Raw genomic sequence first — 26,136 nt, forward strand, 5'->3', positions numbered from 1 at the left:
TTATAAGTCTCCGAATTTTCCATGCTACCTTTCACGGCTCCTCTTCTTTTGAGCTCGTTCACTCAAGATCCACTACTTCACGCCAACGGGTGACATGACATATCGTTGTCTCTGCATAATGTATACATGACCATGAGAAACAATTAAAAATTATAGCTCTCGATGCCATTTCTGCGAATAAATACCAGCGAGCAGAGGCCACAGATTCATACCAAGTAGTTTCGTCTTGAGTTTTCACAATTTCAAGTGTTCTATACCAATGGCTCTCATCAAAATTGTCACGGTGTCATTCTTTCTGTGCTTAACTATTATTGGAGTGTTGGGCGATGAGGATCCTCTCCAGGATTTCTGCGTCGAAGATCCAAACTCCAATGTGTTCATCAACGGAGTTCCTTGCAAAGATCCCACCACAGTCACTGCCGATGACTTCACCTCCACAATCCTTCGTCAGGCTCCAGTCATAAACAACACACTGCGAATCCAAGCCGACTTGATCGATATCAGACTGTTTCCAGGCCTCAACACGCAGGGACTCTCCATTGCTCGCCTTGCATTCGGTCCATTTGGCGTGAATCCTCCGCACAACCATCCCCGAGCGTCCGAGGTCATCTGGCTCCTCCAAGGACGCCTCTATGTTGGATTTGTGTCAACTTCCAACCGGTTGTTTGCAAAGGTTTTATATCCCGGTGATCTGTTCATCTTTCCCAGGGGACTAGTTCACTTCCAGCGAAACCTGGATAAGTCGGACACGGTTGCGGTGGCTGCGCTTGGAAGTCAAAACCCAGGACGAACAGACATTGCTAGAGCATTGTTCCAGACCACTCCAGACATCATGAACGAAGTTCTGGAGGCAACTTTGCAGGTTGACGAAAATGAGATTGATGAGTTACGACGTGGAGTGAGTCGGACTTGATTCTGGACAAAAGGTCCAAGTACAAAATGCTTGCAAAAATCTCAATAAAGCTCTTAGTTCAAAGGGGAACGCCAGGCAGATTGAACTATAGTTTTTCAGGCCTTTCCAAGATTTTTGTGCCGCTTCTTACAAGCATGGATGGAGCATTCCAGTAGAGAAATTTCTGGAGTCTTGCGCCATTCCAGATTTTAGTCGAGCAATCAATATTTTGATAGAGCAATGTGATCCTGGAATTAGGGTTTTGGCCTAATCCACCAACACTCTCACATCAGGGTCCAGTTGATCGACATCACAAGGTTCCCAGGCCTCAACACACAAGGGTCCATTGGGAGTCGATCAGCTGACGTGGCATGTCCACGTGAGTTTGAGTCATGTAAAAAGAGTCGGAACACAATGAACGAGCTCATGAGTGTTATGTCCATCCCTTTTCACATCACAACATGGTATCGGATTTCGGGGACGATCCTGGTTGGTTGATTTGACGTTGCTGTCACGGCCGCTTCAACCCCACCACCGCCGCTGCTGCCGCCGCCGCCGCCGCCACCAGTCTTCTCTCACGATCTTCTAAATCGATATTTTACATAGTAACCCTGCCCTATTATATTGGCGGCGATGGAAGCTCTGTGGCACGAATTTCTTCACATGGGCGACAAGAATCAGGCTGATCCTCTCTGTGAAACGAGCGTGGAACATCGTTGATGGGACTTCGCACGATCTTCGTGGCCCAAGCAGTAAATTCTTCCATGTTGCTGAATCATGGCGCTTCACATGGAAACGGATGAAACCATTGCTGTGTACGTGGGACGGATTCGAGGGCTAATGGCTGAATTGACTGGTGCTGGGTCTCCTGTCACGGACGATCGCGCCAGGGCGTTGCTGCTTGCAACCGTCACGCCTGCATTTAGCACGCTCGCATCTGTTCTATCTCACATGGCCATGAACTTTGATCGTCACTATTGCCACAAACCTGGACACTTGGCGAGGGATTGCAAGAAGAAGAAAGCTGATCGTGCTAAAGCTGCCAAGAACAAAGACAAAGAAAACAAAGACAAGGGCTCTGGGACTCCTCGTAAGCTCTTGATGGCTCGCTCTGCAAGCAGCAGCCACCAGCCCGTGCTCGGACCAGAGCTGTGGCTGGATTCTGGAGCGTCATTCCATATGACGCCCATGGCTTCCTTGTTCTTTGACTACCAAGAACCGTGTGAGCGTGACGCCGTGGGACTCGGTGACTCCTCTGCTCACGACGTGCTAGGCAAAGGAACAATCAGGGTTCAGCTCTCTTCTGGAGAAATCCGGGAGATCTATCCTGTGTCGTATGTTCCGGGACTCACACACACGCTGCTGTCGATTGGAACTGCTGCTCAAGTAGGCTTCGATACTCTGTTCACAGCACAGGGAGCGTTGCTGGATGCCGAGACTGGAGACAAGGTCGCTTTTGGAGTTCCAGTTGATACGCTCTACCGCCTGGATGCTCACGTGATCCTTCCACCTGTGACACTTGCAACCTGGCACGAGCGCCTTGGTCACGTGAACGAGCAACAGCTCAAAAAGGTGGATGTTCCTGTGGCGCTTGGGAGTGCGCTGCCCTTCTGCGAAGCTTGTGTTGGTGGAAAACACGTATTTCCTTTTCCACAGATTTCTCATTCTCGAGCAAGTTCTGTTCTTGAGTTAGTACATTCGGACGTTTGTTCGATTATGGTTGAATCTTTGGGAGGCAAACGTTACGTCGTCACCTTCCTGGATGATTACACGCGGTACCTGATCGTGTACCTGCTGGCTCATAAGTCAGAAGTGTTCTCCTGTTTCAGCCAATACAAGGCTTTGGTAGAAAAGCTACACGACTGTTTAGTTCGTGTGCTCCGCTGCGATCATGGAGGAGAATTCGTCTCTGGAGACTTCGAGACGTTTTGTGCTGAAGCTGGGATCCAGCGCCAGTATGCTGTCCCTGATGCACATGCCCAGAGTGGTGCTGCCGAGAGGGTGAATCGCACCATCATAGAAGCTGCATGCTGTATGCTGCTTCACGCGGGAATGCCGGCTGCTTTCTGGGGAGAGGCAGTTAACACGGCTGTTTATGTTCGAAACCGGTTGCCAACACGTGCCCTGCCTGGGAAGACCACTCCTTATGAGCGTTGGACTGGTCACGCACCTGGTTACGATCATCTCCGCATTTTTGGCTGTTTCGCCTATGCACACGTTCCACACAAGCAACGCCGAAAGCTGGAGTCAAAGGCTGAGCCATCCATTTTCCTGGGATATTTGGAAGGCATGACAGGATATTGCCTTTATTCTCTCAAGCGCAAGACTTTGCTGGAAGGACGGGATGTGCTCTTTGATGAGAGCAAGCTCTACAAGGATTGCACTGAAATTCCTGCTCCTACTTTCGTGGAACTCCAGCTGGTGGACACAGTTCACGTGACTACAGCTCCTTCTCAAGTCCCATTGCTGCCTCTTGCTCCTGCTGATGGTAACGTGGTGGTTCCTCCAGCACTGCCACCATGCCCTTTAGCTACGCCTCTGCAAGAATCTCCTCCAGTGAGAACATTTAGCTTCTCTGAAGAGCTGATGAACACTTACTTCAAGGGCGACGAGGAATTTCAAGCTGCTCCTGAGTTCTTCCTCGTCTCATCTTCAGTGGGAGCTGGACGTGGATCATCACCTTCAGTGGGAGCTGGAAGCAGGTCGCCAACTTCAGTGGGAGCTCTCCCAGACTCTCCACTTGTTCCACCACCTGTGATCCACCCTCCAGCACGTCCTGAACCACGGCGCTCTGCTCGAGTTCCCGTACCATCGAGGCTGCAACTGGAAGCTGAGCAATCTCGTCCCTTCTTTAGTTTTGGAAAAATTAAAAAGAAAGGAACGCACCAGGCTAACTTCGTGGCTGCTAATCCAGAGCAAATCCCCATTCCAGCGAATGTTGACGAGGCATTAGCTAGACCTCATGCTGCCCAATGGCAAGAAGCCATGAATGCTGAAATGCATTCGCATGAGCGAAACAATACAATGACAAAGACAACCTTACCTGAAGGTGCTCACCCTGTGAGCTCGAAATGGATTTACACAGTCAAGTACAAACCTGATGGAACTGTAGTAAAGTTCAAGGCCAGGTTTGTCGCGCGGGGATTCAGCCAGATTCCAGGTTTGGAATACATGGAGACGTACTCACCAGTTGTGAAGTTGACCTCTGTGCGAGTGATCCTTGCACTGGCTGCCAAGTACGACCTGGAACTGCACCAGTTGGACGTTCGCACTGCTTTCCTGCACGGCAAGTTGAACGAGGAGGTCTACATCAAGCAACCACCTGGATTCGTCAAACCTGGTGAGGAACATCTTGTTTGCAAGCTCAATCGCGCCCTGTATGGGCTTAAACAATCCCCGAGGGTTTGGTATGAACACATTGATGCGTTCTTCAAGAGCCTGGGGTGTGTTCCTCTTGCAGTGGAAGGAAACGTGTACCTGTACAAGTGTGGTGACGATTTTCTCCTGGCTTTGGCTTGAGACTCCTTTGAACGCCATCGCGCTGCACTGGGAGTCTGCTCTCCATCTGTTTCGGCTGAGTGGGAGGGGTAGTCCATCCTCTCAGCTGATCGAGCCAGAGTGGGAGTGTCGAGATCGATCAGCTGACGTGGCATGTCCACTTGGTCATGAGTCATGTCCCTTGGAGTCATGTAAAAAGAGTCGGAACACAATGAACGAGCTCATGAGTGTTATGTCCATCCCTTTTCACATCACAACAGTCCATCCCTGATCATCCGAGGTCATCTATTGTCTCCAGGGACGCATCGACGCTGGGTTTGTGACGACTGCCAACAGGCTGTTCGAGAAGGTTTGATATCCTGGGGACTTGTTTATCTTTCCTCGAGGGCTGGTCCGCGGATGACCCGGTCAGCGCTCTCGCTATCGTCACTCTTGGTCCTGGTCGCACGGATGTGGCTAGGGCTTTTTTCCAGACTCAAGAATCTGATAACCTGAACGAAGTGATCGAAGCAGCTCTCCAAGTTGACGGAAGTGATTAAGAGTATTTGTTAAAGGTAAGAATTTGATTTTTTTAAAACTAAATCAAGGAGGCATCGCATTTTCTTAACTGGTATCTGCCCTAATCTCATGAGGGTTTAGGGTTTTTTGAGGGGATTGCGATGCCGCTGGGGCAGCGCGCCGGCGATAACAGCGAGTCGCGCTACGCCGGCTGTGAGATCCTACGCCACACGGATGACATCGAGGAGGCGCTATCGTCTAGCCTCTCGGCTGGATTCGACTTCATCGTTCTTCCTCTGGTGAGATTATAGCACAAAGTTTTAGTTCGTGTTCTAGGTTGTGTTCTTATTGTGTGCTTGGCAGACTAATCCGGAGTATAGGCCCAGTAAGAATGCGGGCTTGGTTCCACCGTTTTGTGGATCGGACCTGGTGTTTAGCTCGACGCAGTGGAGCAGCCATGTCGTTGGTAAGTGTAGCGCTTCGTTTCCAAATGGTTATCGGATTTTACTTCTTGTTCTAGGACGAGTAAGTGACTGGATTGACTTGGATGGTGATGACGACGTTGCTCGTCTGGATTCGGAGCTTGTGTTGAAGAAGGAGCTTAGCTGGGCTGGGCATCTCTCTGTACAGGTTTGTGTTCGTTTGTAGACTTGGATGTGGTTTCTACTGATTCGCTCTTGCCAGGCGTGTTTACTTCCAACTCCAAAGGTATTTGGCTGTGCAAACTATGCGCGCTGCGTCAATCAGGTTCTCCAAGGCCTGGGGAACATGCAGGTTTGTGTTCGATTGCTCTTTCTGGATGGTTTTGGATCCTAAGAGGTTTGTTTCAGCTATGGCTTAGATTGCCATTGCAAACTCCGGAAATGGAGGAGGCAGAGGCAACTGATACTGAAGATGCTGCATATCTGGTAAACGTTGGGTTTTCTTTTTTTCTCAATCTGATTGCTTTGGGCAGAAGAGGGATCCAATATCAAACCGCTTGCTCAATGATTCGTGGGAATGGTGGCATATGTTTCGTACACTTTGCGAGTATCATAGCCAGCTGGGCGTCGCGCTCGACATCACGTAACTTTCACTCTTGTCACTGCATATTAGCTCACTGTCTTTTCAGAGCATCACTCCCTCCGGCGAGCGCCATCAAACGCTGGATTGGAGAACCGCTAAAGGCTGCTATCCTCCATACAAGTGTAAGTGTCACACAAACACAGGGTCGCGATTTCTAATAGCTAATGTTTAGGCCTTCTTGACGAACAAACGAGGATATCCTTGCCTGTCAAAGCGTCACCAGAGTCTGATTACAATGCTGTTTAATCACTCAGTGCAGGTTTGTTGCTCGTGCTCTTTGTGTTTCACATTTGACCATTGGACAGGTTATTTTGTCCGGTGAGTCATTTCATTCAGTTGGTGCGCTTGAGTATGCGGCAGAAAATGGAGAGCTTGGGCAAGGTGTGCTCTGTTAGTCACTTGATAACTAGTTGATTCCTCGTTTTGAAATCAGACAATGGAAACTCTCAGGACCCTTTAATACTTTATCGCGATTATGTTGCAAACCTCTATCGCAAGCTCGACCCATTGACTACACAGGAACAATTCGAGGTGATTTTTACCCATGATCTTTCTTCTTCCTTCTTAAGACGTATAATTACCACATTACATTTGCAGTTAGGATACCGAGATTTCCTGCAAGCGCCACTACAGGTATACCGTAAATCTTATGTTTCTTAAAACATTTTCGCTCGTTCTTTTCTTTTTCTTTCCAGCCGTTGATGGATAATTTGGAGGCGCAAACCTACGAGACCTTTGAAAAAGATGCCACGAAATATGATCAAGTTCGTCTTTTCGTTTTACCTGTAAATGCATCGAACCTACATTGTTTATGTTAACACAGTATCAAAACGCTATACGGGCAGCCTTAGTAGATCGGGTGTCTGATGCAGAGGCATCTACCAAAACTATTGTAAGTATGATGGTCAGTGTTTCTGGGATAATGACTTTTTAAGTTTCAGGTGCTTATGGTGGTTGGCGCTGGAAGAGGACCTCTTGTGCGAGCTTCGCTCAAGGTATGCAAGCGTCTTTATAATTCTTGACTTCCGTTCGTTTATCTGAAGGCTGCTGAAGAATGTGGAAGAAATCTACGTGTCTATGCGGTTGAAAAGAATCCCAACGCTGTTGTTACGCTTTCGGTAAATTCCTTTCTGAAATTTCTCTTAGTTTTTCATCGGCTTGCGTGTGATCAGAGGCTTATCAAGATCGAGGGATGGGAAGATCTAGTAGAACTCGTTTCTTGCGACATGAGGCACTGGGATGCTCCCGAGCAAGCAGATATTTTGGTATATCACCAAATTGCATATTTCTGTCCTCATATTGTGTGACAGGTTAGTGAGCTCTTGGGATCATTTGGAGATAACGAGCTCTCTCCGGAGTGCTTGGACGGCGCTCAACGGTTTTTGAAGAAAGATGGAATTTCTATTCCCTCATCGTAAGTGACAGAACTCAAGTCTTCGTTTTGACAGGTTTTCTTGCAGATACACAAGCTATATAGGTCCCGTTACGGCATCAAAGTTGTACAATGACGTACGTACCTGTTTGCTCGAGCTAGACAGCTAACCTGGTGGACCTTGTGCCTTTACAGGTCAAATCTTACAATGACCTTTCGCATTTTGAGACGGCTTATGTTGTAAAGCTGCACAATGCGGCTCCTTTGGCTGCCCCTCAACCTGTAAGTGTTATGCCAGGTCCAGAACGGCAGACAACTCTTTGTTTATTTACAGGTTTTTACATTTGTACACCCAACGGACAACACTGACAACAGGAGATACAAGCGGCTCGTTTTCAACTTCTCACCGGATACAGGATCAGCTCTAGTTCACGGTACTGTTGTCTTCGACTGTTTATTCACCCGCAAATCAATGTTTACGTTTCACTCTTACGCAGGATTCGGAGGCTACTTTGACGCTGTTTTGTACAAGGATATTCACCTCGGCATTGAACCATCTACAGCAACACCAAACATGTTCAGCTGGTAAGCTTGGCAAATGGAGATGCTGGAGTCGGTTCTATTTTTCTTGCAGGTTTTCTATATTCTTTCCTCTCCGCACACCAATATACGTTCCTGCCGGTGCTTTGTTGGAGCTCCACTTTTGGCGCTGTGTTGCTCCTACCAAAGTAAGGCCTCTCTGTTTCTCCATGTCCACTCTTACATATATTTTTATCCGCAGGTGTGGTATGAGTGGAGCGTTACATCTCCTACCGTATCTCCTCTTCACAATCCCAATGGTCGATCTTACTGGGTCGGTTTGTAGCTTGGGGAGTTTTCATTTTGGCAACTTGTGCCTCTAGTATTCTTTCAAAAGCAAGGTATCAGCTTTTCATATCTCAAGCTTCCGTATAGCTAAACGTTGTCATGGCCAGCCCCCTCGTGATCCTTTGCGGCGAAGGTACCCCATCTTGACAGACCTCTCAAAGTCCCAGTGGAGATTATCGTTTTTCAAGCACCAGAATGACCATCCGAGCGACGCTCCAGCACCAAAAACTTCGAGCTGGGCAGTGGCATAGGCAGTGTAGTCCGAGCTCGAGGCACCAGTTACGTTCAGCTCGTTTGTCCATTCACCTTCCAAGAAAAAAAAAAAGAAAAATCAGATCTCTTCTTCCATGTAAAACGATCTTCTTACCAACAAAGATGGCCGGCCCCCCAGTGACGCGAAGAGAATCTAGCTGCTGCTTCCTTTCATTGTAAACGTAGTCTATGTTCCACTGGACAGATTTGCCGTAGAATGTGACGTAAAAGAGGTTGTAGAGATGGATGTCAAGCGCAACGTTCGAGTAGCCATTCTCTTTTGTCAAAAGATTGGCGAGCTCGTTTGGATCAGCTCCAATTCTCTGGCACATAATCACGTATGCGGTCGAGGTGTGCTTCCGGACTGTCTGATAGCCTAGAGTGTAGTACTGCTTGAGAGTCTCGAATGAAACATCGTCACTTCTAGGCTCGTTTAAGAGCTCGATGCCAAGCAAGGCAGGATTTTTCGAGTACCTGGTGGAGTGGTATACTTAACAATGAGGTTTTGGAGAGAATGTAGAGCTCAACGATACCTGGAAGCAAGAAAATCGATCACTTGGATGGTTTGAGAGATGTACTTGGGCTGACTCCAAATGGAAACTCCGTCGCGTGTTCCACTGTGCTCCCACGGGTTTTGTGATCCAGGAGCTCCATGAAGATCAATGATAACTTTCATGTTGTTCATCCTGGATCGTAAGAAAAATTATCAGAGCTTGAAAAAGGCGAGAACGAGGAATCTAAGTTACCCGGCCCATTGAAAAGCATTGTCAAGAGCTTGCAGAGAGCCTCCAACAAAAGGAAAAGGTGGTTTTGGATCGTACGCTATCCACCATCCGACGGGGATCCTCACGGCGTTGATCCCGTTGGATGCAAGGAACTTGAAATCATTCGCGGTCACAAGGCCGTTTCTATGTTGCTGGAAACCAAAGAACGAAACGCATTCAGATATGTGACACGAAACTTGCTTGGTACCTCGAAGATTGCCGGTGCTGCAGCGAGGCCATAACCATTTGCCAACTGAAACTCTCCTCCAAGGAGGGTGTTGACAAACATTTCGAAAACGGCAGGATTGTTATCCCAGCCTGGAGTTCCTTTGTAATCTGCTGTAAGTTGGCTTGGATCCTTTGCCTGTGAAGTACAAAGGTAAGGAGGAAAGTTCAAGTAAAAGAAGCGCAAGATCTTTCGGACCTGTAAATACATGCCGCTGTGAGCTCTGAGGTGAACTCTCTTACTCGAGCTCGGGTCACGAATAATCTCGAAAGTTTCCCACATATCTGGTGAAGATTTGGAGGCCTCCACGGCGCCTTCATCTGAAGCCGAAACAAAGTCATTGTTGGAGACACGTAGCTGGAATCTAGTGCTAGTAACTCTCCACAGCTGCATAAAGAGAAAAAGAAGATTAAGAAGATGAAAGAAAGGTTTTCTACGCGAAACGCTTTACCTTGAAAGTTTCCCACTCTGAAGCTGATGGTCTGTTGACAGAAATCTTCTGTCCACCTCCGCCATCGGCAGACACGAACAATCCAAGTTTGAGGGATCTCAGCTGGATTTGTGTTCCATCCTAGTTTTAAGAAATCGTAGAGAGTAAGCAAACCAGCAAGCAAGAGATGGAAGAAAGGAAAGAAAAGTACCAAGAGGTCTTTGTTTGGAATTCCATCAAAGAGAGACGGTTTGATCCATTTCTCGATCACTAGCCATCCTCCGAGATTGACCGCACGGATTTTTCCAAATGCTTCTCCACCTTTTCCATGTGAGAAGAAGAAACAAAACAAGAGCGCGTGAGAAAGGAACAAGACTAGAAAACGAAGCATCGATCCGTCCAACTCTACAAGCGCATACCGTGATGATCCGACGCATTGGTGATTTGCCTTCCAGAAGCTGAAAAACCGAAACGCTCACAGTCAAGTAAAGAACGAACCCAAAGAAAAACTCCATGACTAACCGCTGAGAAATGGGAGAAGCAGCAGCAAGAGCAGCGGCCGCGCCGGCATTTTGGAGTGCCCGAGAAGGGGCAAAAAAACGGCATTTGTAGCATACGCTGGATCCAGAAACAATGCCAAGAACAGTGTAAAGGGAATTTCCACTCGCACTGCCCCAATACCCGAAAGTCAATGTAAGATTTGTAGCTCCTGCGCCGCGCTGCCGCGCCATTCAACCGCACAGAGCACGAGCACTGCGATCCAGGTAGAAAATTTATTTTAGGGCTCCTGGGTTTTGTAAAGATTCTTATATTCTTCTAAGAACCCTAATTTTAAAGTTACCCATGGTAATGGTAACTAGGATAAAATAAGGGCACGTAAAGTTTGATGGGATCTAGGTAGGTTGGTGGGCAATGTCGAAACCATTGAGTCGAGGGTATACAAATCTTAGGGCTTGAAATTTTTTGCCGGCCATGGTCGCCAATGGCGCAATGAAGTAGAGGCCAATGTCAGGGTTTGGGAGGGGTGGAGGGAAGGGCGGCCATGGACGCGGTAGCGGCGGCGCCGGAGGGATCGCGGCCCTCCGCCGAGGTATGCCGCCCAAGAAGAGTCAGCAGCAGCAGCAGCTCTCCAAATCCGCGGGAGCTGCGCCGCGCAACGATTCCAGCTCCTCCGCCAGTGCCCTAGAGGAGTCCTTCCAGCTGGTATGCGCTCCGCAGGGCTCGTCGCAGTTCGCGATGATGATCCGCCTCACTCCCGGATTGCTGGATGAGCTCCGCCGCGCCGAGGCCGAGGGCGCGGCTTCCAGCATCAAGTTTGCGAGCCATCCTAGCGGCGGTCATGTAAGTTCTTCGCTCTAGCCTAGACATTTATTTCTGGCATTCTCGATCGTGCTAGGGAGTGACTGATGGGTGTCTTCTCTTCACAGCTATTAAAGGTGGGACACGAAGAGTATAAGTTCTCGTCAGCGCCAGAGCCGGGGGAGCTTTGCGACGTTTTTGAGGAGCAAAAGGCTGGAGAGGACGGGCAGGGAGTGCTCGCGTCAGTGGGATCTGTGTGGAGGAAGATTGCTGTGCAGCGAACTCTCAGCGCCAGCGAGAAGGACAGAGTGAAGAAGCGCTCGGTTGAGGCGGAGCAGCAACTCAAGTCCCGGAAGTAAGTTCTCTCGTGAGATGTGTAGCATTTATCTTTCCATTCATTTGTGCGTGCTTGCAGGGCCATTCTCGTGGATTCTTCGCTGATGAAAGCGGAGACGGCTGCACCGGGAGATGGTAAGTCTTTTCAATGCTTCTGCTGCAGAGTTTTCCTCACCACGATTGTTTGCACAGCTGCTGCCAGAAGACCTCCAATAAAAGGGAAGAAGGAACCGCCACCGAAGAAACGAAAGGTCACACCGGCAGGTAAGTTGCTGTGAGGGTGTTCTTAATTTTGCTGAAGAAATAAATTTTTTAGTGGTTCCTGCTAAGTCTAAGCCACCTCCTGCTCATTCTGCCTCAGTACCGTCTAAGGAGAAAAATGGACCGCTACTAACTGCGGAGCCGGCTGTGCCTCCGGCAGCTCGCTCTCCGCCTCTAGCTGCGACTGCATCCGCTCCTCCGCATTCTCTGCCAAGTGTGGAGAAGCGTGCGCTTGTCGAGGAGATCACCATCGGAAGCGCCTCGCCAGCTAAAGCGGTTCCAAAGGAGAAGGAAAAGGAGAAGGAGAAGGAGAAAACGTCGGCGGCTACAACACCCGAAGTTCATGTCAAGACGACGACCTCTGCCGGAGGAGCCGCAGGAGGAACAGTGAACATGACTGAATTGCGAAACACCATAATTGCTTTATTGACCGAAACCCCGAGGGGAATGAAGGTACAGTTTTAGCTGCATACACGAAGCTCATCCTTGGTTTTGCAGGCTATTGAAAAATCATTAAGCGAAGTAATGCCGCAACCGGACAGAAGGAACATCGAGAAGATTTTAAAATCGGTAACTTTAGTTTTATATTCTACATTTTTTCTCTACTTATGGTGTTTCATGCCTACAGATCGCTCTATATAAAGCTCCGGGAAAATACGAACTCAAGCCTGGAGTTCAGCCGGAAAGTTATACAGGGCCATCTCCTGGAAGTGGCAGGTATGTTTATATTTCAAAGGCGCTCTTTTGTGCCGATCCGTAAGAATTGTTTTTTCTTCTTCAGTTTACCAGATGCAACGGCAGTGGACTCTCCTGAATCTCCTGCCGGTGCTGCTGAATCCAAGGCGGATGAGTTTGCGAAGTTACCTGCCGCAGGTGTCGAAGTAGAACGGATAGATATCGGGGAAGAGGATGAGAGTCCGGCGAAGTCACCAGTGCTACTAGAACATAAAACCAACGCCATACAAGAAAAGGACGAAGAGGAGGGAGAAGTTCAACCGGGAGGAACTCCAGGGGACGATGCTAATATTACTGTAGAGCCTTTGGAGGAGCCGAATCCTCCCAAGGCTGCGGCGAGCAGTGGTTCTAGTAGCACCAGTGGCAGCGATAGCGACTCTGATAGTGAAAGCGATAGCAGTAGCGGAAGCGGAAGTAGTGGAAGTAGTGGCAGCGAATCCAGCAGTAGCAGCGACGAGGAGGACGAAAATGTTGATATTGTGAGCGACGACGATAACCACAAGCCGAAAGCCAAAGCAGAGAAAAGGTCTCACAAATCCAAGCCTGCGAGTGCGAGACCTGGCTCCGAAAGAAAGACTCCTGACGAACTTCACAGAGATAAGGACTCCGAGGACATCGACATTGTTGACGCAGATGATAGCTCCAAACTCAACTCTATCGTGGAGAGAATAACGGAGACTATACCGTTAGAGGTTGACATTATTCCATGCGATGGTGACTCACCTGAAGAGGCACTGGAAGTCAAGAGCGACGTGCCTGAGTTGCCAGCTCCTACTCAAAGTCAGAGTCGACCGCGTGAAGACGAGAAGCGAGAAAAACCAGTCGAGCCTCCGGTCTCCAAGGCGCTGGAACAAAACTCGAGAGAACGAGCTTCTTCACGGGCACATACTGATAAAAAGTTGGAACCACATACACGAGACACCACTTTTGAAGCAGCAGAGGCGAGGAGTTCTGGCCCCGAGGCTTATCCAAGGACATCATCTGGACCTGAGGCTCATCCCAAACATTCTGGACCCGAGACTCATCCTCGACCTTCTGGACCTCCTGCTAAAGTCGACGGACGCTCGAAGGTTTCTGTGAGAAAGAGCAAGCATCAACCGAAAGATAACGAGCCTCGAAAAGAGTTGGACACAGGAGCTCGGGTAGAGGCAGACAGGAACGAGCCTCGGAAAGAGTTTGATACAGGAGCTCGGGTAGAGGCGGACAGGAACGAGCCTCGGAAAGAGTTCGATACAGGAGGTCGGATAGAGGCAGACAGGAAAGAGTTCGATACAGGAGCTCGGGTAGAGGCAGACAGGATACATTCCGATCCGGTTCCGGGAGGTACGTCTAAGGACACGGACTTTTTTGTTCCGTACGAGAAAGCCGTCAGCGAAGTGAGAGGTCCTATCAGAAGCCATGAACAGTACGTATTTTCTTTCTTCTTTTCTTTCTTTGATGTTTGTGTTAACTCTCGTCGTGGTCTTTCAGGTACATGGAGTATTGTCGCGAATACCGGGAGAAGTATCCTGTGTACATTCAACTGAATTCTTGTTTGGAAGGCGATAGGTACGTGTGGAAGCAATCTCATCTTTGTTTGTTTTTCTCATTTTTCTCGTGCCAGGGGAAGTTTTGAAAGATTGCAGAGAGACATTGACATTGCGAAGAGCGCCAATGACAAGACTCGCCTCGCAGCCATCTATCAAAAGGTGAAACAGGACTATATGCATTGCCGCAAGGTGACATGAAAACACTTCCCGTCCCGGTTGATCAGTCTTACTTACTGTGAACTTAACTTCCTTTCAGAGATTCAAGCGAATGAGCAAAACGTTCCTCTTGCTTCACGATGAACTGCGGGTATGTTTATAGTGGAATCGTTTTGTTTTTCTAGATTTTGGAAACGATGCTCGCTCTTTGTTGTTCCAGACGCTCAAGGACAGATGCAAGGAGTATGCTCGCCAAGCGTTGTAAATACCACACAACATTCTTTCCAGAGGGAGTCGGCTCATTTTTATAAGGTAACTGAGTGTAAGGCTTAGCTAGACTGTACATTGAGACTATTTTTTTTTCCTTTTTCTTATTGTGTGCCATTCGGGCACATATCGAGCGATGTGGTGCTTCGAGACGATGCCAAGACATTCTATCATTTGTATAACGAAAGAAAAAATGAATCGAATTCTCATTTTTTTCTCCAGAAGTTTTCTCTCTTTCTCGCAGGCGTCGATAAAACTATAGAGCTCACAAGATGTTGATCTCGTCCGAGTGAGCTTTGTCTCCTGCCATCTTGGCGTCGATGGTAGCTTTCATCACCGCCGCGGTCTTGAGCTCCGAGCTGCTCTTTCTGATGGGCGATGTTGCTTGGCCTGGAGGTAGCGTGTCCAGCAGTGATGTCTCGTAGAGCGGCCCAACTGGATGAGATTCATAGCGGATGGGATTGGTGTCCGCGTCGGTGAATGCGTGAGGATGCATCGTTTCCATCTCCTGCCCCGTTCTCAATCGATACTTTCGAGCGTCTTCCTCGCTGTACAGGACGTAGTCGTGATATGTAGGAGCAAACTGTGGTAGCAAAACGAAAACGATTAAACCATGACAACAAATCCAAGAGAGCGAAGAAAGACTCTCAATTCACCTGGTGAACTGTGTCATAGACGACGTCTTTGAGATTTAAGGCGTGCGTAAAGCTTCCGGCAAGTCCTCCTGCAGTACCCGCCTTTGATTCGGCGTAAGCCTTGAAAGGAAAGGCGTAGAGGTGCCCAACCGCAGCACCCGCCATCTCGATGCAGATTATAAAGTTTTGGACGTCCGCTGCGTCGTCGGCGTTCTTTATGAGCCCAGACTTTGCAGCCAGGAAAACCAGGACGCCCTGCGGGGGAACAGAAAAAGCAAAGTTAGATCCCATAAAACTTTGTTGCTTCCAAAGTTGATAACGGACCTGCCAGTACGTCAAGAACACCACTGACTTGATGATCACGAACTTTGGCACGGGCTTGAAAGGCCGGAGAAGCTCTTTGCAGGCGACGTAGAAGAGGACGAGCACGTACAGGGCTAGAGAGTAGGAGAGTGTGTAGATGATTGTGATGTACAGGTAGCTCTGCCGCGTGCTAAAGTTCCCGTCTTCGTACTTGTTCTTGGCGTACAGAATAAAAGTCACCGCAACGAGAACGGGCTTGAGAATGACGAATTGCAAGCAGCCTTGCTTGCATCTTCGAATGAAACGCCTGTGCAAATCCAGAGAACGGGGCATCAGCACCGACCAAGAAATGGATGCGTTTGCATACCCGTCGAGAGGAATGGGAGCGAAGCAACAAGTCATCAGCTGGATTGATGGCTTCAAAACTCGACCACTTAAGTTCTGGACTGCGACGCCGGGACCGCCGACCCAAGCTAGGCACAGGGACAAGAAGTTGTAGATCACGAAGGCTTCGTATCTACAAAGAAACAAAAGTCAGATCCACGAAAGAGAGGAAAAAGAAAATGAAAGACTTGGGAGGAGTGGAACTTACATATCTCGTATAGAGTTGAAGTAAATGGATTTGTCGTTCAACACGAGCGAGAGGAAAGACATCATCGCATAGACCTGCGAAGAACTCGGCCGTGAGGCCCAAGAACGAAAGAAAAAAAAGCTTTGTTCTTACCGGAACCATGAAGATGATCCTCACAATGTAGCGTTGGAACGTCGGCTCCGTGTAGTTCATGAGATGCATGTAAATATGCCATGTGGAGAGTAGCACCGCGGCACAGGTACACAGTGCCGAGAATCCCAGGACCTCAATCGACGCCATTTGCTGCCCTAAATCCAGATCTTTGTAGCGATTCAAGACACTCATAGGCTTACTTCGTAGAAATCCCCAGCTTTCATCGCCAGAATGAGCTCCTCCCCAGCTCCATTCCCACAATGCTGCTGCAAATCTAGAACACGCCTCTCACGGAGCTAAGCTATGCCGGGAATCACTACTCTGGCCGCCCTCCAATTCGCGCTGCCGGGCCATCGATCCAAGAACCCTAATCCCGAGTGGAGGAAGGGGATACTCGTCACGCCCGTCAAACTAAAGGGTGTTTGCTAGGCTGTCCCGTCAACGTTATTTTTCATATTCTAGGGTTTAGCTAGGGTTCTTGGCCAGGATGGGAAGAATGAAGAGGGCCAGCGCGTTCGTGGTCGCTGTGGCGCAGAAGCTCGTCCGGGACGATCGATCGGCTGCAATGTGTCGTCTGCAGCCGCTCCTGGAGCGCGCCATTGCGGATTTGCCTTCCGGGAAGCTGCGATCGGCGCTGGAATCCGATTTGCCGAGGTATGGAGACCTACTGTGCAAGACAGTGAAGGAAATGCTGGATTCTACTCAATGCGAGGAGCTGCCGGGTGATAATCTGCTCCAGGTTTCACAGGGACCGGTAGTGACAGACGCGGCTTTTGGAAAATCTGTGGAAGCTGTGATAGTGGCTGTAGAGAATTTGGCAGGGCACGGTGAGAGATTGAAGGAATGGATTAGTTCGTGTAGGAGGCTCTTGGTGTGTCGTCCGGATTCTCCATTGGCCTTGTGGTGGGCGTACGCAGCACTGGAGCTCCATTGCTCACAGGATTTGGCATTAGCACAGGAAAACAAGGAGAAGGTGGCAGTTCACGTTATCTCCTCGGCCAAGGATTTGATGCATCGTTTGAGAGGGTTGACGACAAATCCATTTGCTGCGGTGGCTGCGATGGCTCCCGTGGTTGCTGCTCTTTCGGAAGCTGGCTCTATCATCACATCTTCTGGTTCCTGTCCATCAAAGTCGTGGCGCAACGCTGTAAAGTTGCTCGAGTTGGCATGCAAGGAGGTTTTGGGAAGCATAGCGCTTTACACAAGTCGACAGCAAGCGAGGCCATCTCAAACTCTAAGGAGCGACGATTCTTCGTCGTTGGATTTTCGAGGCCTGGTACTGGCTGGAAAGGGACTGATGAAGCTGACCGGGATCGAGAACAGCGACAACAAAGGTGTTGCGAAGCTTTTTCCACTCTCCTCGAAAGCGATGAAGAATTCGATGATGGTGGAAAGTGGTGACATGGAAACCTGTGCAGGCATTGTAGCTTCTGAGGCCGTGCTACTGCGAGTGATCGTGAGCGTCCTGGAACTGCGCGGTAAGAGTGAGAAGAAGGTGGACTTGGAAAATCACGATTTTTCGGAGCGCCTCAAGTTTCTGGCGGTGCACGGTGCAGGTCAGCTAGATTTATTTGCTCTCCCTCTCTAACTAACCTCTGACTTTCAGCAGATATGCTTGTGGATGTGTTATTGGATCCAATTCTTCCGGTGGAACATATTTTGGTGAGTTTTTCTTTCATTTGCATTTCTCATGCCGCGTACTTTCATCCAGAACACGGAGGAAGAATTATTCTTGAGAGGAATCCTGTACGATGTTGTGCTGGCAGATTTACCTAGACTCAACGACCAGCACCTTGGAGCCAACGCAAAGTTTTCTCTCTTTTTGAAAAAGATTGGGCTAGCGCAACGTGCAATGGAGTTTTATAGGTGCGTTTAAGTTGTCGATGTACTTGAGATATTTATTATGTTACAAAACAGATTACGAGGTGCCCGAACAAAAGCCGTTGAACTTTCCTCCCGGCTACCGTCATGGAGTGTCCCAGCTGGATTTGCTCAGTGGTTACAGTCGTCTAAAATGGAAGGCAAGCCTGCCGATAATATACTCTTGAACCCGCGCACCTTGATAGGTACCTTGTTTTACGTTATTGCTGTCGTTTGTGCTGAGTTGTTTGGTTTATCAGGGTGGCTGACAAGCGTTAACGAGGAAGTTCTTGCATCTACCATAGCGAATTGTGTTTCTGAGAAGGGTCGCAGCAAGAAGATCGATCAAGCTACAGATGCTGAAGAAGTTGGCAACATTTTCTTTGTTGATACGAAGGGAGATTCTGATATACAGGGCGACAAAGAAGAACTAGAAGCGGCTGACCGAGCCTTTGCTAGCGCAGCTGAATGCATACAAGAAGAACACGCAAAGGACGCACAGGAATCAGCTGAGAGTGAGGGAGGAGATTCAGATGAAAGCGACAAAGAGGAAGAAAATGCGCAGGAGGAGGATGGAGGGAATAAACAGGAAAGTAAACAGGACCCTGATACGACAGGAATGGTGATAATTGATGGTCTTCGGCACGACATTGAAGTTGTTTTGGTCAGTGAAGCTGCACTTTCGAAGATGGAAGTTTCAGAACCCGAGGTCGCTGTAGCTGAAGCTGCGGAGGCTTTTGCTGCTCAGGATGCACCTACTACAATCGACGCAAGGATTGACGAACCGGATGAACCTGCTACACTCAATTCAAGGATTGACGAACCCGATGAACCTGCTACACTCTATTCAAGGATTGACGAACCGGAGGACAATGCCGAGAAAATGGAAAGTGATCAACAGTTTTCTACCCCTGTTGAGGAGAAGCCACAGCCAGTAGCCGGAGCAGAAGTGGAAGAGACGAATGAAGCTAAGATACCGAAAATACCGAAAACACCGAAGACGTCGAGAAGCTCGGTGGTTACTACACCGCAATCTCTGCCGGTGGTTCGTTGCACTCGCAGTGGTAGAAAATACGGCGATTTTGTGCAACAATCTGTGCCTGCGTCAATGAAGAGACGGAGGGTTTCAAAAACAGAAGCAGACGCCGCCGCTGTTGCCGCAGATTCACAAGTACCTGAACAGGTGCAACACTAATCCCAAAGATTGTTCTGTCATCATTTCGCAATTTCTAAGGTGATATTTTTCATCGCATATTTAATTCATTATGAGATGTTTGCTGTCACATTTTGTCGCAGGACTCGATCAAATTCTCTGGTGTAGGACGAGGAAACATTGTGCATATCGCTGCGGGGCCAGCACACAGCCAGCTTTTATTGGTGGAACACTTGGGATGTCCAGCAGAATATGCAGCTTGGGCGGGATTATTTATCTTCAATAATTGGCTTCATAACTACGCACAAGGAGGAGCAGGAACGCAGCCTTTTTTTTCAAGGTGTGGTCTCTCATATCCTTTTAGATGTGTATCTAACTTGTCAGACTTTTCTTTTTCTTTTCCTAGACGAAGGAGCTGCCGAAGGAAATGGCTAGAGACCAACTGGAAGTTCTCCATGCTCTGGACAAAGCCAAGACGCAGTGGTATCATGTTACAGCCGTTGTCATTGCGGGAATGGGATTCTTCACAGACGCTTACGACCTCTTCTGCATCTCGTTGCTGACAAAGCTCCTCGGACGCATTTACTACTACGATCCACACACCGGGAAGCCAGGCACGTTGCCAGTGCAAGTCAATGCCGCTGTGAGCGGAGTGGCTCTCTGTGGAACTCTGGCTGGACAGCTCTTCTTTGGATGGCTCGGTGACAAACTGGGACGGAAGAATGTGTATGGTCTCACGCTGCTGCTGATGGTTATCTGCTCCATAGCTTCCGGCCTCTCCTTCGGCAGCACCGCGCAGTCCGTCATGACCACCTTGTGCTTCTTCCGGTTCTGGCTCGGCTTCGGCATTGGGGGCGACTATCCTCTCTCGGCCACCATCATGTCGGAGTACGCCAACACAAAGACGAGGGGAGCTTTTATAGCTGCAGTGTTCGCTATGCAAGGCTTCGGCATCCTCGCAGCGGCTATCGTCACGATCGTCGTGTCAGCAGCTTTCAAGCATGCTTTCCCGACTCCCAAGTTTTTTGAAGACCCGATCGCCTCGACGCCAGTCCAGGCAGACTTTGTCTGGAGGATTATCTTCATGCTGGGAAGCATCCCCGCTCTCGCAACGTTCTACTGGCGTATGAAAATGCCAGAGACAGCACGGTACACAGCTCTAGTCGAGAAGAGGCTCGATCAAGCCGCCGCCGATATGAGCAAGGTGCTCCGGGTGGACCTCCCGGTGGACAACAAAGCCGTGAGCACCGTCAAGGCCGAGGACGAGTACACTCTGATCTCTTGGAAGTTCGCGAGGAAGCACGGTATACAGCTCCTGGGAACCACGACGACATGGTTCCTGCTCGACGTTGCCTTCTACAGCCAGCAAATCTTCCAGAAAGATATCTACACCCAGGTTGGCTATCTCAAGCAGGCGAAGCAACTGGCAGCTCTGGAAGAGACGCTCGATCTCGCGAAAGCACAAGCTCTGGTGGCTATGTTCGGCACGGTCCCTGGCTACTGGTTCACAGTCGCGCTCATCGACCACCTTGGAAGGTTCACGATTCAGCTTATGGGATTTTTCATGATGACCGTGTTCATGTTTGCTCTGGCCATTCCATACGAGAGCTACTGGCGAGGCCAACACAAGAACCACGACACCGGGAAGTACATGGGGGGACACAACCATGGCTTCATCGCCCTCTTCGGCCTGACGTTCTTCTTCGCGAACTTCGGGCCCAACAGCACGACTTTCATCGTCCCGGCGGAGCTGTTCCCGGCCAGGCTCCGCGCGACTTGTCACGGTATCTCGGCAGCAGCAGGCAAAGCCGGTGCCATCATCGGCACCTTTGGCTTCGCTTACGCATCGCAATCGAGGCACCGCGCGGAGCTTGACAGTGGCTACGATCGTCCAGGCATTGGCATGCAGAGGTCGCTCATAGTCTTGGCTTTCGCCAATCTCGCGGGCTTCTGCTTCACTTGGCTGGTTCCGGAAACTAAAGGCAAGAGCCTCGAAGATTTGTCCGGAGAGAACGATGAGGAAACGACGACGACGACGACCTCCATGGCTCAAGCTCCAGATGCCAACAACAGTGCTACCAATGGATCTAGCGCCGTCTAGACAAAAGCTTTTTAGTTTTGGTTTCTCTTACTCTCTAGTGTTAGTGTGTGACAAATAAACTATGTGGGATCCCAGGGAAAGAAAAGCTTGAATCTTCTGTGCCCACCACCTTTTAGTACAAATCCCATTGCTCAGTAATGCTTGTATCTTTTCCAAGGTTTCTTTTCTATCAGTCCTGTTACCTTTTCTACCAGTCCTGTGGAAAACAAGAGAGTTTTTCCAGAGTCCTACAATACATACATTCTAGAAATGCTTGTTACGTCTCCTTCGTCCTCCACTCTTTCGGGAAGAGTTTGCTTGCAAGCTTTCCACTCGCTTGGCCTTGCTACCCGACGATCTCTTCGCTTTCCTCGCACCAACCAGCTCCGTCCTTGCGAATTTCCCCACCACGGCCTCCCGCGCCGGCACGGCTTTGATGGGCAGATTGTTGAGATAGCTGAGGCGAGGAGCGATGGCTCCCACCAGCCGCTTGAGCTGCTCGTCGCCCAAGTTGAGAAGAACCGCGTTGCCAAGCAGGTTTAAGACCTGTAAGCAGCTGTAGTTTGCCGCGAGCTGGAGCAGAGACTTCGCAGTCGTGAGCCTGTTGTTGCTGAGATCGAGCAGGAAAAGCTTCCTCAGGCGGTGGAGCCCCTCGACTTCGCTGATTTTGTTGCCGGAGAGGTAGAGCTCTCGTACCGAGGTACAGTTTCCCAGGCCTGTGACGATTCGTTCGTTAATACCGGTTTCAGCTGACAAGTCCTTAATAGAGGGGAAAAAAACCACACTTGTTTAAAAATATCTTACCATGTCCAACTCGTGAAATGCGATTGTGGGACAGGTTGAGAATGCGCAGCCTGCTTAGTCCTCGAAGCCCCTCGATCACCGAGATCTTGTTTCGGGAGAGGTCGAGAAAGTGAAGGTTCCTGGGGAGACATCCCGGAGGAATTTTAGCTGTAGGAAAAAGAAGTCAGAGAAACTCTAGAAAAGAAAACGAGAGATCTCACCGATGGAGTTTCCAGAGATCGAAAGGCTCCGTAAGTTGTTGAAAGCTCCCAGCAAAGGAGGAGACTTGAGGCCGATCCCGGCCAAGTGAGCGCTCCCTGCCAGCGGATCTAAGGACTGGACGACGAGATCGTTGAGCTCTCTATCCGGGTCACTTTGATCTTCGGCCGCAGTAGCAGCTTGAGCACAAGTATCCTGTTCTGGATCTTCCTCGCCGGACTTATCCATCTCGTCGAGTTCCTCGAGGTTCCGGACCCAGTCTTCGACATGCTTCAAGGCGGAGCGAATAGAACCATCGTATCTTTCCTCTTCGTCACCATCCTTGGTGCCGTAAGCTGGATGATAATCGCTACCACTTGGCTGGATGACGATGGGAGAAAACTCTGCCGAAGACGAGAAGCTGGTAGAGGGCGTCTTGCAATCCTCCGGATCTGGAAGCGATCTCACGCTCGCGCTGGAGCTCTTCAAGTCAGTAGTAGCGAGTGTTTGCTTTTCTGGATCCTTGGAGCCACCAGTTGTCGGTGATGCATCATCTCCCGGCCAGACTTTAGCTTTTCCCGAAACTTCTCTGCTTAGATCCAGTCTCCTCTCGGACAAGGAAGCGTCGTTGTTTTTCTTCTTGTCCTTCTTCTACACAAACAATCATTCCAGTCAAGAAAGATTCGCGAGAAAAGAAAAATAAACACTGTACCTGTGAGCTCCACGAAGAGAAGACCGGAAAGCACGAAATAGTTCTCATCACTGCCATGGTGGCGTATGATTTGAGAAACGAGATATGGAGATAGAGAGAGAGAGAGAGGGGCTCGCAAAAGACCCCACCGTCCACGCAGAATTAGCCGTAGTCTACATGAACGCTCTGCGCTCCAACGAATCTGTGATACATTAAAATCACCGATCACGCTCTCTGCTGGATCACACACACAATGAGAGTGAGAATTCGCGAATACAAACCCCAGAGGAGCAAAATCAAGCTCAATCCACCACAATGCGGGTGCCCACTTACCTCACAGATCATTCCACCGCATCCGCGATCACAAATCCAGCGCATTGGAGCTCGCCGCCACGCATCGATCGATCGATCGATCGCCAAGAACACTCTCTTTCTTCTCTCTGGGCGCTCTACTTAATATCCTAGCAACAAAAGGTAAGAAGAATTTCCTTGACGCGTTTTACTTTTACCTGGGAGACACGTGCCCGGCGCTCAGTGGGAGGCCGAAACACGTACATGTCCCGAGGATATGCCGCCATTCGTCCTTTCCAAAATACATTCTTTTAAAAGAGGCTTCTAGAAGAGGAAAACTCCAAAAAAAACCCCAGCCGTCGATCCCATCCTCTTTGCGAGTGCTGGTTGGTGGACCGACCATTGAACGCGACTCGCGGTTTCAAAGGCGTACGAAGCGTACGCCCGTAGAGATCGTTGTCCGTAGCTCCGGGGGCCATCACCGGTTCGAATCCAGCCAAAAGCGTTGCAATTTTTCTCCCCTTGGGCTTGTTTTCTGCCAGGACAGTTGGTTACCACATGTTTCTGAGACAAAATAAAAACGTCAGAGAGATAAAAAATATCAGTATAAAGGTTAAAACTTGGTTGGTTCGTTCGAAGAAAGCTCCATTTGACTTTGCCACTGTAAAGCCTGCCCTGTTTTGTTTCTCTGCAACTAAAGCACTAAGTTTGTTTGATCGCAGTTTTTTTCGTGAGATAATTTCTGTTCGATGGTATTCAGCCCTTCTTCTTCTTCTTTATCATCTATAGATCGTTCGAAGAAAGAGTGCCACTTTTGTCCTCCTTGGAAATGTGCCTTGTTTTGTTTCTCTGCAAGTAAAGCATTAAATTCATACTGGAAGAACTGGAAACGTATATGATACATACTCTTGGATACACTCAGTGTACCCGTAGACCGTAGGTCCGTGGACAAGCACCAGTTGGAATCCAGCCAAAGCGTTTGAGATTTTTCTCCTCTTGGTTTTTCTTTCTGCCAGGGCAGTTGAAAGTGGACAAGTTACCACATGTTTCTGGAGAAAAGAAACAAAAAAATATAATCGGTATGGAGGTTTGTTTTTTTATCGTCTGCAACTGTAAAGCCTGGCTTGCTTTCTTTCTCTGCAAGTAAAAGCACTGAGTTCGTACTGGAAGAACTAGAAATCATATGATACATACTCTTGTCTCTTCTTCATCGTCATGGCAAAACCTGGAGACCTGCTCGTCTGATCGCCATGAGAAAATCTCTTCAAACCTGTTTGATGATCGTAACCCGAGGCATTTTGATGGTCGAGCTCCATGATGGACTCGAAAGCCAGCCTCCCGAGCGTTACATTTTTCCACTTCCAGCAAGCTCCCAGCACAGCCCTTTCACCAGTTTCACTGCCTCGTCGACTTGACCACCATGCAAGTGTAGTGTTGAATCATGGGGGCAATCCCATACTTATGAGGTATTCCTTCGAATTCATCCTTCGCTCTGTCGACCAGGTGCATGGAGAGGAGCGTAACACCGTCTGGCTTCACACCGCCAACTTTCTCCATTCTCTCGAAAAGATCCAGCACTCGCCTCGGCAGCTATAGCCTGCGATCAGTGAGCTCCATGTCACTAAATCTTTGTTCCAAATGGAACTAAATACCTCGCACTTTATGACGAAACCAACGAGTGCGTTTGCGATGATAGGATCTCTCTCGGCACCTTTCCGCATACCCGATGATGATACAGTTTGCAATACGTATCCAGAAGAGAGTTCCTCCCTCACCGATCTGTACAAGGCGAGGTGCGTGTGCCGCGAATGGCAACGAACAATCGACGATCCCAGATCCGCCAAGGGTACGCTCTCTCCCACCGCTGCATCCCTCAAGGATGTTACGACTGGTCCTACTTTCAGCTGGATCAGGAGCCGCTTTCACTCATGCAAAAGCAAAATGTCAGGGGAGTGATCCTCGCTGAGAGGCGGGAAGCGAAGTGAGAGACTGTGCCATACACTACCGAGTTTCCTAATCCGTTGGTGTGGAACAAATCAACATGCACCGATGGGAAGGATAGTGCATGGCTGATGGCCGGGACTACAGAGTAAATTCCAAGTGTTGGTCGGAGATTGATGTGCCTGCTGCCTTGAGGGAAGCTCGAGGAGTACCGGGGCTTGCTTGGTTCTCCTGTTAAGTGCTCCCTTTTATTCCATGACACGCTCGAGCTTCTTCCTTCTAACAACCGTGACATGATCCGGCTTACAAAATTCTTCTTGCATGCGTGAGGGAAGAACTTGAGAGCCAGAACGCCATCTATATCCCGAGATCCACATCCACATCCCTGGACTCTCCTTGGCTAAGAGGTGGCATGGTATCGAAAAAATTTCTTAGAAGGTTGGAGTTCCATCATGGATGTCCATGCTTCTGGAATGCAGACCTAGATTCCATGATCCGCAGGACACGAGGCTCTGACATGGCATGGCATGAAACATATTTGCAGGTCTGATGCCCCACGGGGTCCCCATGATCATAAACATCTCTATCTAGGCATTCTGGGCAAATATGCCGACAGCATGACATTCCACGTCACCAGACAGCTGGGGCATATCCCTTGCGGTGGGCAGCGATTTATGCCACCAACCAAAGGCATCTGGTCGAAAAAAGCCATGCAAATACCATTTTGGGGCATATGCTCCTATGCCAGAACAAGGCATACTCGAGAATACCCTTCTAAATTTTTGTGCTGGACGAAAGGTTCCAACGTTGCGTTCTCACAAGATCAAGCTCGGGAATGGAATCAAACGTTTGTTTTGCGTGATCGATGGCCATACGCTGTTAAAAGAGTAGTCACGGAGAAAAGGCTCTGCTGGCATCTCGTTAAAAGATTTGGGTCGCGTGATGCATTTGCCCGCCGCCGCAGTATCCGGCGAGCATCTCCCACGACAACGCGTCTCTTTTGGAGCTGAGCTTGTCGAAAACCTGTCGA

At 49.2% G+C, this 26,136-nt stretch overlaps 8 protein-coding genes across 14 annotated transcripts; 5 read left to right on the top strand and 3 right to left on the bottom strand.

Annotated features, from left to right (window-relative positions):
• Window positions 1-259: 259 nt before the first annotated feature.
• Window positions 260-913, top strand: LOC112342418 (germin-like protein subfamily 1 member 15). Its single transcript, XM_024664204.1, has one exon. It carries the CDS (start codon window positions 260-262, stop codon window positions 911-913), a length of 654 nt encoding a protein of 217 aa, XP_024519972.1.
• Window positions 914-5,015: 4,102 nt separating this feature from the next.
• LOC9631239 (protein arginine N-methyltransferase 5) lies at window positions 5,016-8,540 on the top strand. 2 transcript variants are annotated; one of them, XM_024664237.1, is made up of 24 exons: window positions 5,016-5,187; window positions 5,252-5,354; window positions 5,409-5,518; window positions 5,573-5,662; window positions 5,719-5,796; window positions 5,844-5,953; window positions 6,000-6,075; window positions 6,126-6,212; window positions 6,259-6,334; window positions 6,387-6,484; window positions 6,551-6,586; window positions 6,649-6,717; window positions 6,777-6,845; window positions 6,895-6,948; window positions 6,997-7,071; window positions 7,126-7,218; window positions 7,264-7,367; window positions 7,414-7,462; window positions 7,521-7,607; window positions 7,660-7,759; window positions 7,823-7,910; window positions 7,960-8,053; window positions 8,107-8,245; window positions 8,300-8,540. In XM_024664237.1, the coding sequence occupies exons 1-23, from the start codon at window positions 5,050-5,052 to the stop codon at window positions 8,188-8,190; spliced, it is 1,968 nt and encodes a 655-aa protein (XP_024520005.1). In that variant the 5' UTR covers window positions 5,016-5,049; the 3' UTR covers window positions 8,191-8,245; window positions 8,300-8,540. The 2 variants fall into 2 exon arrangements, with proteins under 2 accessions (XP_024520005.1, XP_024520006.1); XM_024664238.1 differs by having other exon boundaries at window positions 8,326-8,540.
• On the bottom strand, window positions 8,290-10,622 carry LOC9631200 (glucan 1,3-beta-glucosidase A). Its single transcript, XM_024664205.1, has 11 exons — window positions 10,546-10,622; window positions 10,387-10,482; window positions 10,284-10,322; window positions 10,076-10,185; window positions 9,886-10,005; window positions 9,633-9,821; window positions 9,417-9,572; window positions 9,191-9,360; window positions 8,978-9,130; window positions 8,560-8,918; window positions 8,290-8,498 (listed from the first exon to the last, which is right to left on the bottom strand). The coding sequence occupies exons 2-11, from the start codon at window positions 10,433-10,435 to the stop codon at window positions 8,290-8,292; spliced, it is 1,554 nt and encodes a 517-aa protein (XP_024519973.1). The 5' UTR covers window positions 10,436-10,482; window positions 10,546-10,622.
• Window positions 10,623-10,808: 186 nt separating this feature from the next.
• Window positions 10,809-14,664, top strand: LOC9631240 (titin). 2 transcript variants are annotated; one of them, XM_024664184.1, is made up of 12 exons: window positions 10,809-11,205; window positions 11,292-11,518; window positions 11,579-11,634; window positions 11,692-11,763; window positions 11,816-12,213; window positions 12,259-12,330; window positions 12,389-12,477; window positions 12,542-13,900; window positions 13,966-14,043; window positions 14,099-14,213; window positions 14,281-14,331; window positions 14,401-14,664. In XM_024664184.1, the coding sequence occupies exons 1-12, from the start codon at window positions 10,870-10,872 to the stop codon at window positions 14,443-14,445; spliced, it is 2,898 nt and encodes a 965-aa protein (XP_024519952.1). In that variant the 5' UTR covers window positions 10,809-10,869; the 3' UTR covers window positions 14,446-14,664. The 2 variants fall into 2 exon arrangements, with proteins under 2 accessions (XP_024519952.1, XP_024519953.1); XM_024664185.1 differs by having other exon boundaries at window positions 11,861-12,213.
• Window positions 14,603-16,513, bottom strand: LOC9631201 (transmembrane protein 184A). Of its 2 annotated transcripts, XM_024664191.1 has the most exons (7): window positions 16,310-16,513; window positions 16,110-16,264; window positions 15,978-16,051; window positions 15,753-15,902; window positions 15,407-15,692; window positions 15,104-15,337; window positions 14,603-15,030 (listed from the first exon to the last, which is right to left on the bottom strand). In XM_024664191.1, exons 2-7 carry the CDS (start codon window positions 16,254-16,256, stop codon window positions 14,713-14,715), a joined length of 1,209 nt encoding a protein of 402 aa, XP_024519959.1. In that variant the 5' UTR covers window positions 16,257-16,264; window positions 16,310-16,513; the 3' UTR covers window positions 14,603-14,712. The 2 variants fall into 2 exon arrangements, with proteins under 2 accessions (XP_024519959.1, XP_002990421.2); XM_002990375.2 differs by having other exon boundaries at window positions 16,110-16,513.
• Window positions 16,514-16,554: 41 nt separating this feature from the next.
• LOC112342412 lies at window positions 16,555-19,368 on the top strand. 2 transcript variants are annotated; one of them, XM_024664186.1, is made up of 6 exons: window positions 16,555-17,665; window positions 17,719-17,771; window positions 17,821-17,975; window positions 18,027-18,175; window positions 18,230-19,203; window positions 19,266-19,368. In XM_024664186.1, exons 1-5 carry the CDS (start codon window positions 16,597-16,599, stop codon window positions 19,162-19,164), a joined length of 2,361 nt encoding a protein of 786 aa, XP_024519954.1. In that variant the 5' UTR covers window positions 16,555-16,596; the 3' UTR covers window positions 19,165-19,203; window positions 19,266-19,368. The 2 variants fall into 2 exon arrangements, with proteins under 2 accessions (XP_024519954.1, XP_024519955.1); XM_024664187.1 differs by lacking the exon at window positions 19,266-19,368 and having other exon boundaries at window positions 18,230-19,252.
• Window positions 19,349-21,303, top strand: LOC9631241 (probable inorganic phosphate transporter 1-3). The gene is made up of 2 exons (XM_002990335.2): window positions 19,349-19,462; window positions 19,529-21,303. The coding sequence occupies exon 2, from the start codon at window positions 19,550-19,552 to the stop codon at window positions 21,221-21,223; it is 1,674 nt and encodes a 557-aa protein (XP_002990381.1). The 5' UTR covers window positions 19,349-19,462; window positions 19,529-19,549; the 3' UTR covers window positions 21,224-21,303.
• A 66-nt stretch (window positions 21,304-21,369) lies between these two features.
• LOC9631202 (leucine-rich repeat and guanylate kinase domain-containing protein) lies at window positions 21,370-23,333 on the bottom strand. Of its 3 annotated transcripts, none has more exons than XM_024664190.1 (5): window positions 23,208-23,333; window positions 22,896-23,108; window positions 22,207-22,831; window positions 22,007-22,153; window positions 21,370-21,918 (listed from the first exon to the last, which is right to left on the bottom strand). In XM_024664190.1, exons 2-5 carry the CDS (start codon window positions 22,950-22,952, stop codon window positions 21,467-21,469), a joined length of 1,281 nt encoding a protein of 426 aa, XP_024519958.1. In that variant the 5' UTR covers window positions 22,953-23,108; window positions 23,208-23,333; the 3' UTR covers window positions 21,370-21,466. The 3 variants fall into 3 exon arrangements, with proteins under 3 accessions (XP_024519958.1, XP_024519956.1, XP_024519957.1); XM_024664188.1 differs by having other exon boundaries at window positions 22,207-22,834; XM_024664189.1 differs by having other exon boundaries at window positions 22,207-22,834; window positions 22,896-23,111.
• Window positions 23,334-26,136: the final 2,803 nt, after the last annotated feature.

Source organism: Selaginella moellendorffii, unplaced genomic scaffold (assembly GCF_000143415.4).
Source record: "Selaginella moellendorffii unplaced genomic scaffold, v1.0 SELMOscaffold_108, whole genome shotgun sequence".
Classification (NCBI taxonomy): Eukaryota; Viridiplantae; Streptophyta; class Lycopodiopsida; order Selaginellales; family Selaginellaceae; genus Selaginella; species Selaginella moellendorffii.